Below are 12,962 nucleotides of genomic sequence, written 5' to 3' on the forward strand. Positions count from 1 at the left end.
TAGAAACACGATAAGAGAAACATTTAGGAATGAGGCTCATTGTCCACATATTTGGGTGGGCAGGGGGGTGGGGGACATGGGTTTTCTTTTTTGGAGGCATCAGAAAGAGAATTCTTTCATCCTTTGTTATTAATCCCACATCAGTGAAATTTGAAAAAAAAAATTGATTTTCAGTGATCATGACAGACATCTTTCCTACAGGGTCACCAGTGTTGACATGCAGCCTGCAGCCCATGAAATAACTTTGATATACAGTAATAACTCATGATATTTGCTTCTGTCCAGAGAGGGGAGTTGTCAGTCAGACATCAGGGGACGTACAGTCTGCTCAGTGATCCATGCTTATTTTGAACGTTAGCCTAACTTTTAAAAGTTCTAAATTATTTCCAGATTATTCTTATTTTAATACAGAATGAATTATTTTCTAAAGCTTACTATGTTGTAATTATGTGATTATATTGTTTATATTTTACTTTGTTAAATATCACTTTTAATAGGTGCAATGACTGATTTTTTTCCCATGTGTACTATCACCTGACCATTTCATCTCATGTTTCGGATTGCATACATGTGTAAATCTACCATGACGTCACCATTCTGAAGCCTTGAGTTTGGTATTATGGCCATCTCCATCTCGCTGGTTTGTGAACCATATTTGGACAAGAGGGTGGAGCTGGGGAGGATACGCACTGCGATGCCTCTATCCTGATTGGATCAGACTGACAACCTGAGGACATGCCATAACAGTAACCTGTCAGTCACAAGCTAGCCACAAACCCAAAGCATAAACTGTTAACGTCTATTTTACTCTAAACGGGACCATAATGTACTAAATGAACATCATGCTGTGTTGAAGGAGACTTGAAGCTGCTGACCGAGACCATAAACTGAAGTAATAAATCAGATGAGAAGGAGTGTCATTTTCTCATAAGCTTACCAGACTTTTTTGCAACCAGTAGGAAAAAATGCAGGTTTAAGGCATTTCAGCATTTTCAGACCCAGAAGCTCCATCCTTTATTTATACAGTCTATGGGTTTGTAACGCAGCAGTGAACAGTGTGGTGTTAACAGAGACAGCTGATAACCAGCTTCATGATAGCAGCTATCCAGGATCTCCAGTGTCAGCTTTGGTGAAGCAACTAACCCAAAGAGAGACAGAAACCTTGGATAAGCAGCATGAAGGATGGCTGCTGGCCAAGTTCTACCGGAACAATGGACTTGAATGCAAGATGGAACAAGCTGCCAACAGTATTGTTATTATAAGTATTGTTTGAGTAATACAATGCGCTCACCTCGAACTCACACCTCATCAGTCTACTTTGTGTCTCTCTTGCCTCTGTTGTGTGCGTTTTGTCCCCACAAGTATGGTGAGTCCCCACATTGTGACTGTGTAAACATATTTATGTCCCCGCAGTGTGAGTAATACATGGCATCAGTGGCATTTTGTTGGGAGGAAGGACCCCCCCCACAGAATGCGTGGTTATGCCCATTCGTCTTTTCCTCCCCCAGTGATGAAGGTGAGGATGACCTGCACTGGGGCTTTGGTGGCAGTGAGGGACTCAAAATTTAAAAAACTTGGTACGTTTTGGAAAAGCATCCAGTCAAACTCTCTCAATTTGTCTCTCAAATCTTTTGTTGTCAACACACACTGAGGGCAGACCTATGAGCTGCACGCTCGTGTGATATTTGGCGCCTGATACATGAGAGGGAGCAGAGAGCGAGTACATGGAGATACTGCGGGTCAGATGATTATTGAACAGGGGTTTTTAACCTATGTTGCCTCAGTCACACCATGAGGGGAACACTGTTTTTAGAAAGGAATGTCACCAGCTCTGACCCACTGAGGCTGCTGTTGTGACCTCAATGTAAAGGGACCAGGCTCTTATTCACACATGAAACCAACATGTTAAACTGTAATGGGCCGCATGTCTGAAAGGAGTTTAGCAGATGGCAGTGCATCTATTAGCATGTCTACAAATAGCACAGAGAGGAAACATGAAGGAGGAAACACCTGTGGAGCACCTACTACAACACAATCTTTATCTTTTAATGTCTGACACGACATTGCCGCGCGATAAAATAGAAGAACAATGGAGTGCCTGATGATGACTTGTCCTTATCTTGGGTCTGGTTACATTGCTTGACTTATGATTTAAAGCAGCACCATGTCAGATTTGGAGTCTTAACAGATCTGTAAATAATAAAGGTGCTATATTCATCCTGTTCACTCTAAGTTAAAGTGGTCACTGGTGATAAGCCTTCTCCTAAATCCAAACAAGGCAGGCATTTTCCCAGAGCACACTGCTTCTGGTGCTTGGATGGTGGTGGAGGAGAGTGTTCCAAAATGTCCTGTAAGTGCTCAGTCAGTTGAGATCTGGTGACTTTGAAGGCCAAACCAACAGCCCCACATCATTTTCATCAAACCGCTGACCTCTCACGGCCCGTATGGACACGTTTTGTTTTGGTTCTCCTCTGATTTATTCAGTTTGCCCTTTCATTTGTCAGTTTCTATCCTCTTGTAGAAACAAAGTTCTTGCTGCCCAACCAGAGCTGTAAACTTGTCATGTTAATTTGTGTTGGGTAAACAGTTGAATATGTGAATAACGATTCCACGGATTCAGATAAATACCGTGTTTCCCCACAGTGAGCTCAGAACTGTGTAGCTCTACATGAAAAACAAATAGAAAATCAAACAAATAGAAAAGTTACAGAAAACTACATTTCAAGTGAAGCTGCATGAGTTTCCTGGACAGGTGTGATCAGTGATAAAAAAAAATCTAATTTAAATGTCCTCCCTACATCAGGAATCTCATAAACTCCACAAAGTCCTTGACAGCCCAAACAGTCAACAGTCAATGATTATTCCCTCTGAAGACTTTTTCATTGACTTCACCACAAAGATGTTTTGAAACTGTTGCCATTTGCAGCTGCCATTGGGAGTTGGCAGGGTGTGAAGTTATGGAGTTTTCAGATAAACATATTATAAACTTCTGTTCTGAAGCACAGCAAAGGTTGCGACAGAGAAATCTGTCATTAAAATTCTTTTGAGACACTACAAGGAGCAAGAACTATGATGTTTGTAAAAACAGTGGGAGAGTTGTTAGGTTTTGCATCAGCATCTTGTATCTTGCCACCCTACCCAGCACCCCTTCCCCACATTCACACATCCCAATTGTTAAGAAATCATGGTAATTAAGTTATATGTAGGTGAAACTATATAAGGAAGAGTCCTAGCAAACAATACAAAACCAAACAAAAAAGGTTTCTGAATGCACACCCTGCTCAATAAATGTCCATATGGTTGACCATCTGATTTTTTTTCTTTTTTTTGACAGACAGATGGTCCTGTCTGACTCTCATGACCAACCATGGATTTTTCTAAACATGGACAATTGCATCCAGATGAGCTCATATGGTGCGCCTGGCATTGCTGTAGGAATGCTTTTGAAGTTACACACCCAAGAATCCACTCTCTGCTGGATGCACTGACAATGCAAATACATGCTAACTTATACAAGAAAATCAGAGTCAGGACTTTTCATTCTGCCCTCGTTTAAGTCTTTATACATGCAAAAACACAAACTGATATGGCCAACAATGTGAAGCTCTCTGGCAAATGAAGTTGTATTCATAGACATGTGGCATGAGATGGGAATCAGAGCCAGCCCAGTTAATTTAAAAGTGACACAGGAGAAGAGTGAAAGTGCACTCAGGTTGTACATGCACTGCACCTCACACACACCTCACACACACACACACACACACACACACACACACACGCACGCACACGCACACACACATATATGTTCTTTTCCCCAATGGGTGAGCTTGTTAATTATTTTATTATAATTGGAATTATGATTCAGAATGCAGTTTTTATACTGTGAATGAAACTATGTTATATTCCCATTCTTAGTTCTTAATAGATAAACTTATTCTACTTCGGTATCTCATTAAAGCTGCACTAATCAATATGTTTATGTTAATGATGGATCAAATGACTGAAAGTGACAGAACTTATCATGTAGATCTGCAGTTCCCCTCAGCTCAAAAGGACTTTTAGCATCTTTCAGCTCATTGTTTTGTTCACTCTCACTGGTTGGTGTGATTGGTTGTCTTTCAACAGGCCTGCATAAGCCAAGTTTCACTACCTCTCCCCCACCCTCTGTATGCATCTAGTTTATCTCGACACATCATTTCTCACTGCCAGTTTGTGTGATTAATAGCAGCGTTAGTCCTGGATGCTCTGAACACTCACCGTCTATCCCAATGAAAACCATCTCTGTGTCATCTCTGTGTCATCAGCAGTGGAAAGCAGTCAGCAAGCTTTAAAACAAATATGATTCCTTTTCATAAATCCCTGTGGCTGACATGGGATCTCATTTACAGGACTGCATCAGCTAAGATCCATAGATCACTGTCACTGAAAAACTCTGTCATGACACTGTATAACAAAAGTGAACTATCCCTTTAATTTGACAGACCTGGGATTTGTTTTCCAATTAAGGCTAAGATGATCTGAGCCTATTGACTTTCAATGGAGTAAACATAATCTTAGCCTTCGGATGCTTTGTGGAAATGGGGCCCTGGTGTGCAGTGTGCAGGATTTAGTGGCATCTAGTGGTGAGGTTGCAGACTGTATCCAGCTGAATACGCCTTGGTGCTCTCTGGAGTCAGTGTTTGGTTCATGCAGGAATTGCAGCTAAAAAGTGCTTTACAAGAATAAATCACATGGTGAGTGCTTCACGTAGAAATAGCAGAATGGACAAAAATAGATTCAAATGAATGTAAAATAAAATGGAGAATAAAACACGCTTGGCCATGATAAGATGCAAACAAAAATAAAGACAATGCATAAAATCACACAATAAAACATTAAAATCAAGGTAAAAAAAAAATATAAAATAGAGCATAAATTAGTAAAACACAGCATTTAAAAGAAGTTTAAAGCCGGCTTCCCTGATATCTATAGGCAGTGTGTTCCAGAGCTGCGGCACATAATTGACAATGGCTGAATCACCAGTTTTCTTTCATCTGTTGCTGGAAACCTGCAGTAGACCAGCAGCAGATGATCACAGTGTTCTTGAAGGCAAATAATAAACAAGGGATTTGTGATGTATCTTGGTCCTCGTCCATTAAGGGCTTTGTGTTCGAGGAGGAGGACCTTCAGATCAATCCTGAGTGTTACAGGAAGTCAGTGCACAGCAGCTAAAACTGGACTAATGTGCTTTCTCCTCTTGGTTCTGGTTAATAGACAAGCTGCAGAGTTTTGAAAGAGCTGAAGTCTCTCAGTGGTGTTTTTCAGGAGGCCAGTAGAAAGTGTGTTACAGTAATCAAGTCGGCTTGAAATAAAGACATGAATCAGTTTTTCAGCATCTGTTTGATTTATAAGAGGTCTTGCTATAGCTTTGTTTCTAAGGTGGAAAAGTGAAGTTTTAGTCACCTTCTTGATGTGAGACTTGAAGCTTAGATCTGAGACTGGGATAACACCAAAACTTGTAACCTCAGATTAAATCCAGGGAGTTAATTTGCCCAGATTATTACAGAGCATTTCTCTTTTATTTACTTTATTTACTGCCAATAGACAGTTAGCAATGGAGTAATGGAGTTGGCAGTTGCAGCATAGACTCCATTATGTCTCTGTAGATATAAAGAGCTCATTCTAAGGAAACAAAAGTACAAGTACTCTTATTTTCACATGATTATACACTAATGAAAATATAATTATGAACATTAAATTTATTTTCAAACCAATAGATCCACTAAATCCTGCACACTGGACCTTAAAGTAGAGAACGTAGAATCAATTTGACATTATATTTTCAATTTCTGTGTTAAGTACTTGTAAAACTAGAATAGAAACTCATACTGCAAAGAATTCTCACTGCCACTGACCTTAACAATGCCTGAATGATAACAAAATTGAATACAGATTTGACTTTTCATTTTCAATTTTCAGAATGGCAGGATTCTCCCAGGCCTGTCACAAAGCTATTGTGAAACTGACTATGAAAAAGACCATTTCCATTTCATTTTCATTAAAATGAGCCCCAGTCAGGACGATTCAAATGCAAAAGAGCAGTTTGCGATTTCATTTTCAAGTCCGTTACACGTTCAATACCATTATTATTATCAGTGTGGATATGATGCACTGAAAATAATTTGTCAATGGAGTTTTCAATACAAAATTCATTTAAACCGAATTTGACTAAATGATTTAATTTCTATATTGGCAGCCACAGACTTTCAAAGCAGAAGAAGAATTGAGTGTAATGAACCCAAAGAGTACAAAATAATCTCTCAGCAGGTTAACTAAACGAGAAGAAAAAGATGTCAGTTTTACACCACACATTTAAGCACTTTGGTATCATTCCTGGGCTCATGAGGCAAACAAAGGAGGTCATGACCTCTGTGTGTGTGTGTGTGTGTGTGTGTGTGTGTGTGTGTGTGTGTGTGTGCGTGCGTGCGTGCGTGCGTGCGTGCGTGCGTGCGTGCGTGCTGGTACTTAAAATGACACATTCCTCATTACATCCACGCCCACACTGACAGTCAGTGGTTTGTCTGTAGGTCTGTGTGCAGTCCTCATGGTCTGAGTGCTGGCAGGACTGTCTCTGAGACAGGCTGCAGAAATCCTCCCCTGAGCCTCTCGGCTCCTGACGTATTACTGCTCCCCAGACTTAGTTTCCCAGACCTCCCCCAAGTATTTCTCATGTTAGCTTTAGGTGATGAGATTATTTCCACATTCCTGAGCCCTTAAACAACCACCCCATCAACAGGAAAAGTGTGCTTATTTAGCATGCTCTCATTACTCTTCTTTATGCTAAAAGAACAGTAAGTTGGATTGGAGGAATAACTACTGAACTTCACTGGTAGTATTTGCGTATACTGGGGGGATGAAGAGCATTTTCCCAAAGTAGATTCCCTCATGGTGTTTCAATTGTGGGGGAGGAGAGTGCTGTCTAACATGTTGCTGCAAAATCTCCTGCAAGCGCTGAGTTGGATTGAGATGTGGTGACTGTGAAGGCCACAGCATCAAACCGTTGACCAGTCCTGCTTCACCTCTCTGAACTTTGGGAGAGCTCTGAGATGACGTCCAAGCTGTTTTTTCTGAAATCTGTTTCAGCTGAGCATGTTAGCTAAACATGTTGACCATCTGACCCTGCCTCCACCCTCCTTCCCTCCCAGCCCCTCCTGTTGGCTCCAGTCATCATTTAGGTTTGCATAAGACTGATTATTTTCAAGATCTTGCAACAGTAACATGAGATCAAGGTTTACTCGTGTTGATGACATATATATATTTTGTAAAAAGTATTTTAGTCATGTTCGCCTGACGTCATTGAAGATTTAAACAGACTTACCGAGCAGACGAAGCTATCCCCATTTTTGGCTTGAGGTTTCTTCTTCCACCACCATCAGGCCAAGATGTCCACACTCAGCTGGCTAGTTTTTATATGGACGACAGTGTTGGTCAGTCAGTCCAATGTTTGCTATGACTGAAATGTCTCGTCAGTCTTTAGATAATTACCATGACATTCAGATATCCATGGTGCACACAGGATGACTCTAGTGACTTTGGTGGTCATATGATGTTTCATCTACCTTCATCATCAGGTCAAGGACTTAAAACTCTGCGTACTTATGAATATTTTCTGTATCAGCACGAGTGTTTTAGGCTGTTTCCATAAATATTTCTGAAAACACTGAAACATGTGAACAACAAGCCACTAATGCCTCTTCAGTTGCCAAACAACCTGTCTGCTCAAGAGTTGGACAGACTCGGTTAGTAAGTGGTACTAACCGAGTTATGCTGGTAAGTGTCATCTGGTAAACCTTTATTGTCTTGGAATATAGTTGATTTCAAGATCCAGTTGCTCTCACTGACATATTTTTATTTCTGTTGTTGGACAACTTTAAAAGCAGAAAGTGAAAAGTGGATGATAGTGATCAGATCATTATTGCATGGCGGCAAAGCTGTCAACACAGGTATCAGCTAATGACAACATCTTCATTGTGCACTGTCTGCCACAGTGTATTTGCTGATCATTAAAGTCGTAAATCCCAGACACGGGGGCTTCACTACAGCAGTTTAAGGTGCAGCCTAAGGTCAACATCACAGCATTGGGACATGTCAGTGATCACAGATGATAACGAGTCCCCACACAGGTGAAGACAACCAGTACAATTACTCAGCCGTCTGAAATTCACCAGCCCTGCCTGTTGGCTATGTGCAGGCACAGTGTAAGTGTGTGTCAGATAATGAACCATCCAGCAGAAAGGAAGTCACTTGACCAGTAACTTTATACATAGCTTGAGGTGCGTGTTTTTCTGACAGTACACACAACTTGACTTTCCACCCATGGCCTGTGCAGACACACAAGTTACAAAGCATGAACACTTGTACATTTGTAATAATGTTGTCAGTCAGACATGTTAATTGTGCAATAATAATAATAATAATAATAATAATAATAATAATCTATTTGTGCTGTTTCACTGAAGTTACACACACACACACACACACACACACACACACACACACACACACACACACACACACAGGACTATGACAAAGGCACTTAGGCTAAGGTTAAGATGGTGGTCTCAGTCAGAAACCAGACCATGATCCCCCTAAACTTAACCCAGCCTCTCAGTGTCATCGTGCTGCAGTCACTACGCGCTGATATTGTATTGGAAAAGCCTTTTGTTGTTTTGTTTTGTTTTGTTTTGTTTTGTTTTGTTTTGTTTTGTTTTGTTTTGTTTTGTTTTGTTTTGTTTTTTGGAGGGGGGGATTCGTCGTCAGTGAACATATTACTGATAATCAGCTTATTATCTTCATAAAAAACTGCATCCGAGTTACTTTCCATCGTTGAAAAAGTGCGCTGCGTGCAGTGTGACTGCAGCGCACAGGGCTGTCCTGGGCACTAGGTGCGCTCTGGTCCCGCCTCCACACACACAGTCGGGCTGATCTCCATTTCATAACGGACACTGAACAGAGACACCGGACGAGCCGCGCCCGCCGCCTTTCTCTCTGTGCCCGGCTGAAGTGGATCGTTTCCCGCTGTGAGGATGAGTGTCGCGGTGGCGGAGGGCTGCTTTCTGTCCGCTCTGCAGCCCAACTCCTCCTGCACCGCCTATGTGGTTCCCTCGGACGGTCCGTCTCCGGACCCGATGGCTAAAGCCAGGAGGGTCCGGGAGCAGGTCCGGATGCGGTTGGCTGAGAAGAAGTCCTCCTCTTTGCCCCGACTGGACGACTCGCTGGTCGGATCAACAGGTGAGACACTTGGCGTTAAGCATTAGGCTTCAGATTGGCCCCTGGTGCCTGTGCATGGCTCTGCGTCATGAAAGTGTAACATAACTGAGTTTTGGACTGTTAACCCCGACCTCCACCACCCCATGAAGCATGAAAAGCACTTCAAGTAAGGATCAAATTCCTTGATTTAGAACAAACATGGAATGTTTAAAAAGTAGAGCCATGTTTAACCAAAACAGCTACAGATTAATCTGTGTTTGAGGCTATGAAATGATATTAAACAATAAAACAAATTAATCTCAGATTACCAAACAAGAGAGGAGAGAGTAAACTAAAAAGAGAAGAAAGCTGTTACAGCGGGACCTGTTGGACTTCACATCCTTGAAGGCCTGATGCTACGCTGCTGCTTTTATTTTGGACGTTTTGGGTGAAGTGGAAGCACAACAGGGACACATTATCATCTGCGTTGGAAACACTTGCCTGTTCACACAGAGCGACAGCCTTTGAAATTGTCTGGCCACCTGATGACTGCTCAGTCTAAGATTCAGGCTCCTTTCAGCTCTTGTCCTGACTTTCCAGCTGTTAAATGCTGCACTCTGATTCACCAGCTCGGTCCAGACTCTGTCTCTGTGTGCCGTTTGCCGGGCAGGTCGTGGACACTGGCTCTATCAGAGCCTTTGTGCTGCTGCTGCTCCTGGACATCAGGCGACAGAGAGTAAACAGGGAGCTGAGAAATGCTCAAATATTTCAGGTGGTAATTCTTGGTGAGTTTGTCACTATGAGTGACCCCTTTGAGCACGGAATACTGTTAATATAGAAATAGTCATGAGTGCAGCTTTAAACTAAGTGTTACTCATAAACCGATGCGTGAACAAGTCATTTAATCTGTTCAACACATGAACACACAGCATGAAACCTGTTGCATTTGTACAGATTGAACTGTGACTTCACTGTAGCTTTTTTTATCCAATTTATGGTGTAATTAGTATTTTTCCTCAGCATTAACACATCATTGTTGTTAAAGATGTCATGAAACATGGCTTTACATCTTTTCTGAGCAGTGTGCTTTAAGTTTGGTTTTCATTCTCCAAGCACCTCCATAAACACTAATACTCCAATATATCACTGAAGAAAGTTAGCGTACATACCAACCAGAACGTCATGCACCAGACCGTCCAGCATGAATACATGCACCATGAGAACACGGTTGCTCATAAAGTTTGGGAAAGTCCATCTCAACACAAAGCAACAACAGATGTGAACCTGAGCTGTTATGCAACCAAGATGGGAAATCTGTTACACAGACAGCATGCAGGAAACTGATGATGTGGAATTTTTGAAATTTCAGCATTGCTTTTTGTCAGTCACTTGATCAATGAAATAGAGACCCCTGTTCAGTACTGTGTTGGCCTTACTTTAGTTCTGATAAAAGCTGGAGCTTCAGCATCTCTTTGTTAAAGCACATGAACACGCTTGTTATTGTGGTCCGCTTGAGCAGAAGGCTGTCCAGAGGATTGATATCACTGGACTTTAGCAGCCAGGCCATTAAGTCATTTCTCATGAATGTGTTTATTCCTCGATGATTACTGTGTCAGCTGGCTTTACAAAGCCATCAATCGCTGTTTTTTGGTATGCGATAACAAATGTATAAAGAAATGTATACAATTGGACGAGTGTGAATCACATAAAACTTGACCCAAAAGCACAAGTTGAGGTTATTATCCCTATCTAATGCACAGATGTGTGTTTGTGAGCTATGAGAACCTACAAGCGTGTTATTTCCTGGTCATTTCCTGTTTTTTTCCTCTCCATGGAAACTTTAATTCATGACATCACAGATTCCCATCAGGATAGTTTGGAGTTGTAAATGTTCACATGTTGAGCAGGAACTTCGTTTCCATGAATGAAGTATGGAAGTAAAATGTAAGTATGATCCAAAAGTGACTATTGAGTACACAGATCCATGAACACCTCATGGTCTCTGTCTTGACGTGCAGGTGTAGAATAGTGGCCAGTGAGCTTGAGAAGTTCAGATGTCTGATCCACATCTGTCTCCTGGCAGACTGGATCGTGACCCTGCCATTAGTCTTTTTAACGGAAAGAGTGGGAGAGGAAGGAGATACATCTCCTCCTTACGGCTGCTGCTCCGCCCTCTGTCTGATAAGACAACTGGAGCTCATTTTGACCGATGAGGGAGTCAGGATGTTGTTTGAGAGCTGCATGTGATCTCGTGTGAGATCCTGTCATTAGTAAAAGGGCTCACTCCAAACCACCACAGATTGCTTTTCAGATTGAATCTCTTGTTTTTGTGAAGTAACAATGACAAAACATGTGTAACTTAAATACGCATGTTTTCAAGGTAATAGAATTGGTTTTTAGACCCCTTTGTGACATTGTATTTTTAAGGGGGGTGATGCCATGAGCTGTATAGGAATATCCCCCTGATATGGTGTAGACACTGGTGGTGATGGTGGTGGTGGTGGTGGTGAAGGGGTAAGGGGCTTTGCCTGAAGATCTGAATGAAGAGATGTGGAACAGGACTTCCAATGAGCTCAGTGGAAGGACCAACTGGGGGAGTGGTTGTGATGAAGATTGTTGGTGAAGGGGCTGAAGGAGGGCTGCATCGATGTGACGGGACAGCTGACAGCAACAGGCAAAGGAACAGTTTGAAACCGCAGCAACACGATGATTGGCTCACAGAGGTCGTGGCAAAATCTGATTGGCTAACACATGCAAAACCACTCCCATGGTGTTTAAACGTTAAATATTTTAGTGCATGTTATGTTTATATATTATTTTCTTGTTGCCTATGTAAGTGAAATTGTGCTTTGAGATCAAAGTTATTACATCACCTGTTGTGGCCTGAGGTTGGAGTTTGTTTTGTGTGACATTTGAAGTTGAATGGAACTGAATGGGGTTTGGCAAAATCAGATCAAGTTCACGTATTTCACATATTTCACATATTTCACATGCTGTGGTCTGAATTCAGCATAATCTGGATGCAGCGCAGCCTCAATGAAAATTAAAGCACAGGAAACAGATGGAGACACCCACAGAGCAAAATAATGCAAACTCAGACAGAAATTCATGCAGTCACCAGAGATGCTGGTGTGGATGAGTGTGAACAAACAGACATGTCGACTCCAGTCTCTCAGTTGGAATGTATCCAAATAGAAATTGAAGGAGAATGGATGCTATGGTGTCTGTCAGGCTCCACGCCCACCCTAAACTCACTGACCACCTTGTGCGTTGAACATTCCTTTCCAATCTCCTCTTCACAGCATGGTATCAGAGTCTATTTTAGAGCGGCTGTGCTTCAGCTAGTGGAGTAAGACCTGCTGTCACGCTGAGTGTCTGACATTTTTCACTGGACCATAAAACTTGAGGGCTAAGCATCAGAGAAAAGTGGATTATCTTGATCTGACTGAATTTGACAGTGCAGGACAGACTATTTTTCCTCAATGATAGCACTTAATGGACTTTGTAGACTTTGTATGTCCTGAGATCTAAAATACAGCATGCTGTATACACTGTCAGAAACTGAGAGCCTTGCCTTTTAACCCTGACTTGTAATCATGCCCAGTATTTATTTCAGTACCTCCGGTAAATATTCCACCAAGTTTGAAAGGTTGTGAAAACATCTGATCCATTTTAACTACAACTCTTGTTGAAAAAAATTGATCTGTACTTAAGGAGCAAAGGTCATGAGGACA

General features: G+C 41.7%; 1 protein-coding gene across 1 annotated transcript in view; it reads left to right on the forward strand.

Annotated features, from left to right (window-relative positions):
• The first annotated feature begins 8,969 nt into the window (after nucleotides 1-8,969).
• Nucleotides 8,970-12,962, forward strand: part of LOC139336336 (plakophilin-3-like) — a 29,192-nt gene continuing 25,199 nt past the window's right edge. The window contains exon 1 of the mRNA XM_070970409.1: nucleotides 8,970-9,270. Coding sequence (XP_070826510.1) covers nucleotides 9,066-9,270 — 205 coding nt within the window. The 5' untranslated portion in view covers nucleotides 8,970-9,065. The remainder of the gene's footprint in view (nucleotides 9,271-12,962) is intronic.

Source organism: Chaetodon trifascialis, chromosome 1 (genome assembly GCF_039877785.1).
Source record: "Chaetodon trifascialis isolate fChaTrf1 chromosome 1, fChaTrf1.hap1, whole genome shotgun sequence".
NCBI classification, from domain to species: domain Eukaryota; kingdom Metazoa; phylum Chordata; class Actinopteri; order Chaetodontiformes; family Chaetodontidae; genus Chaetodon; species Chaetodon trifascialis.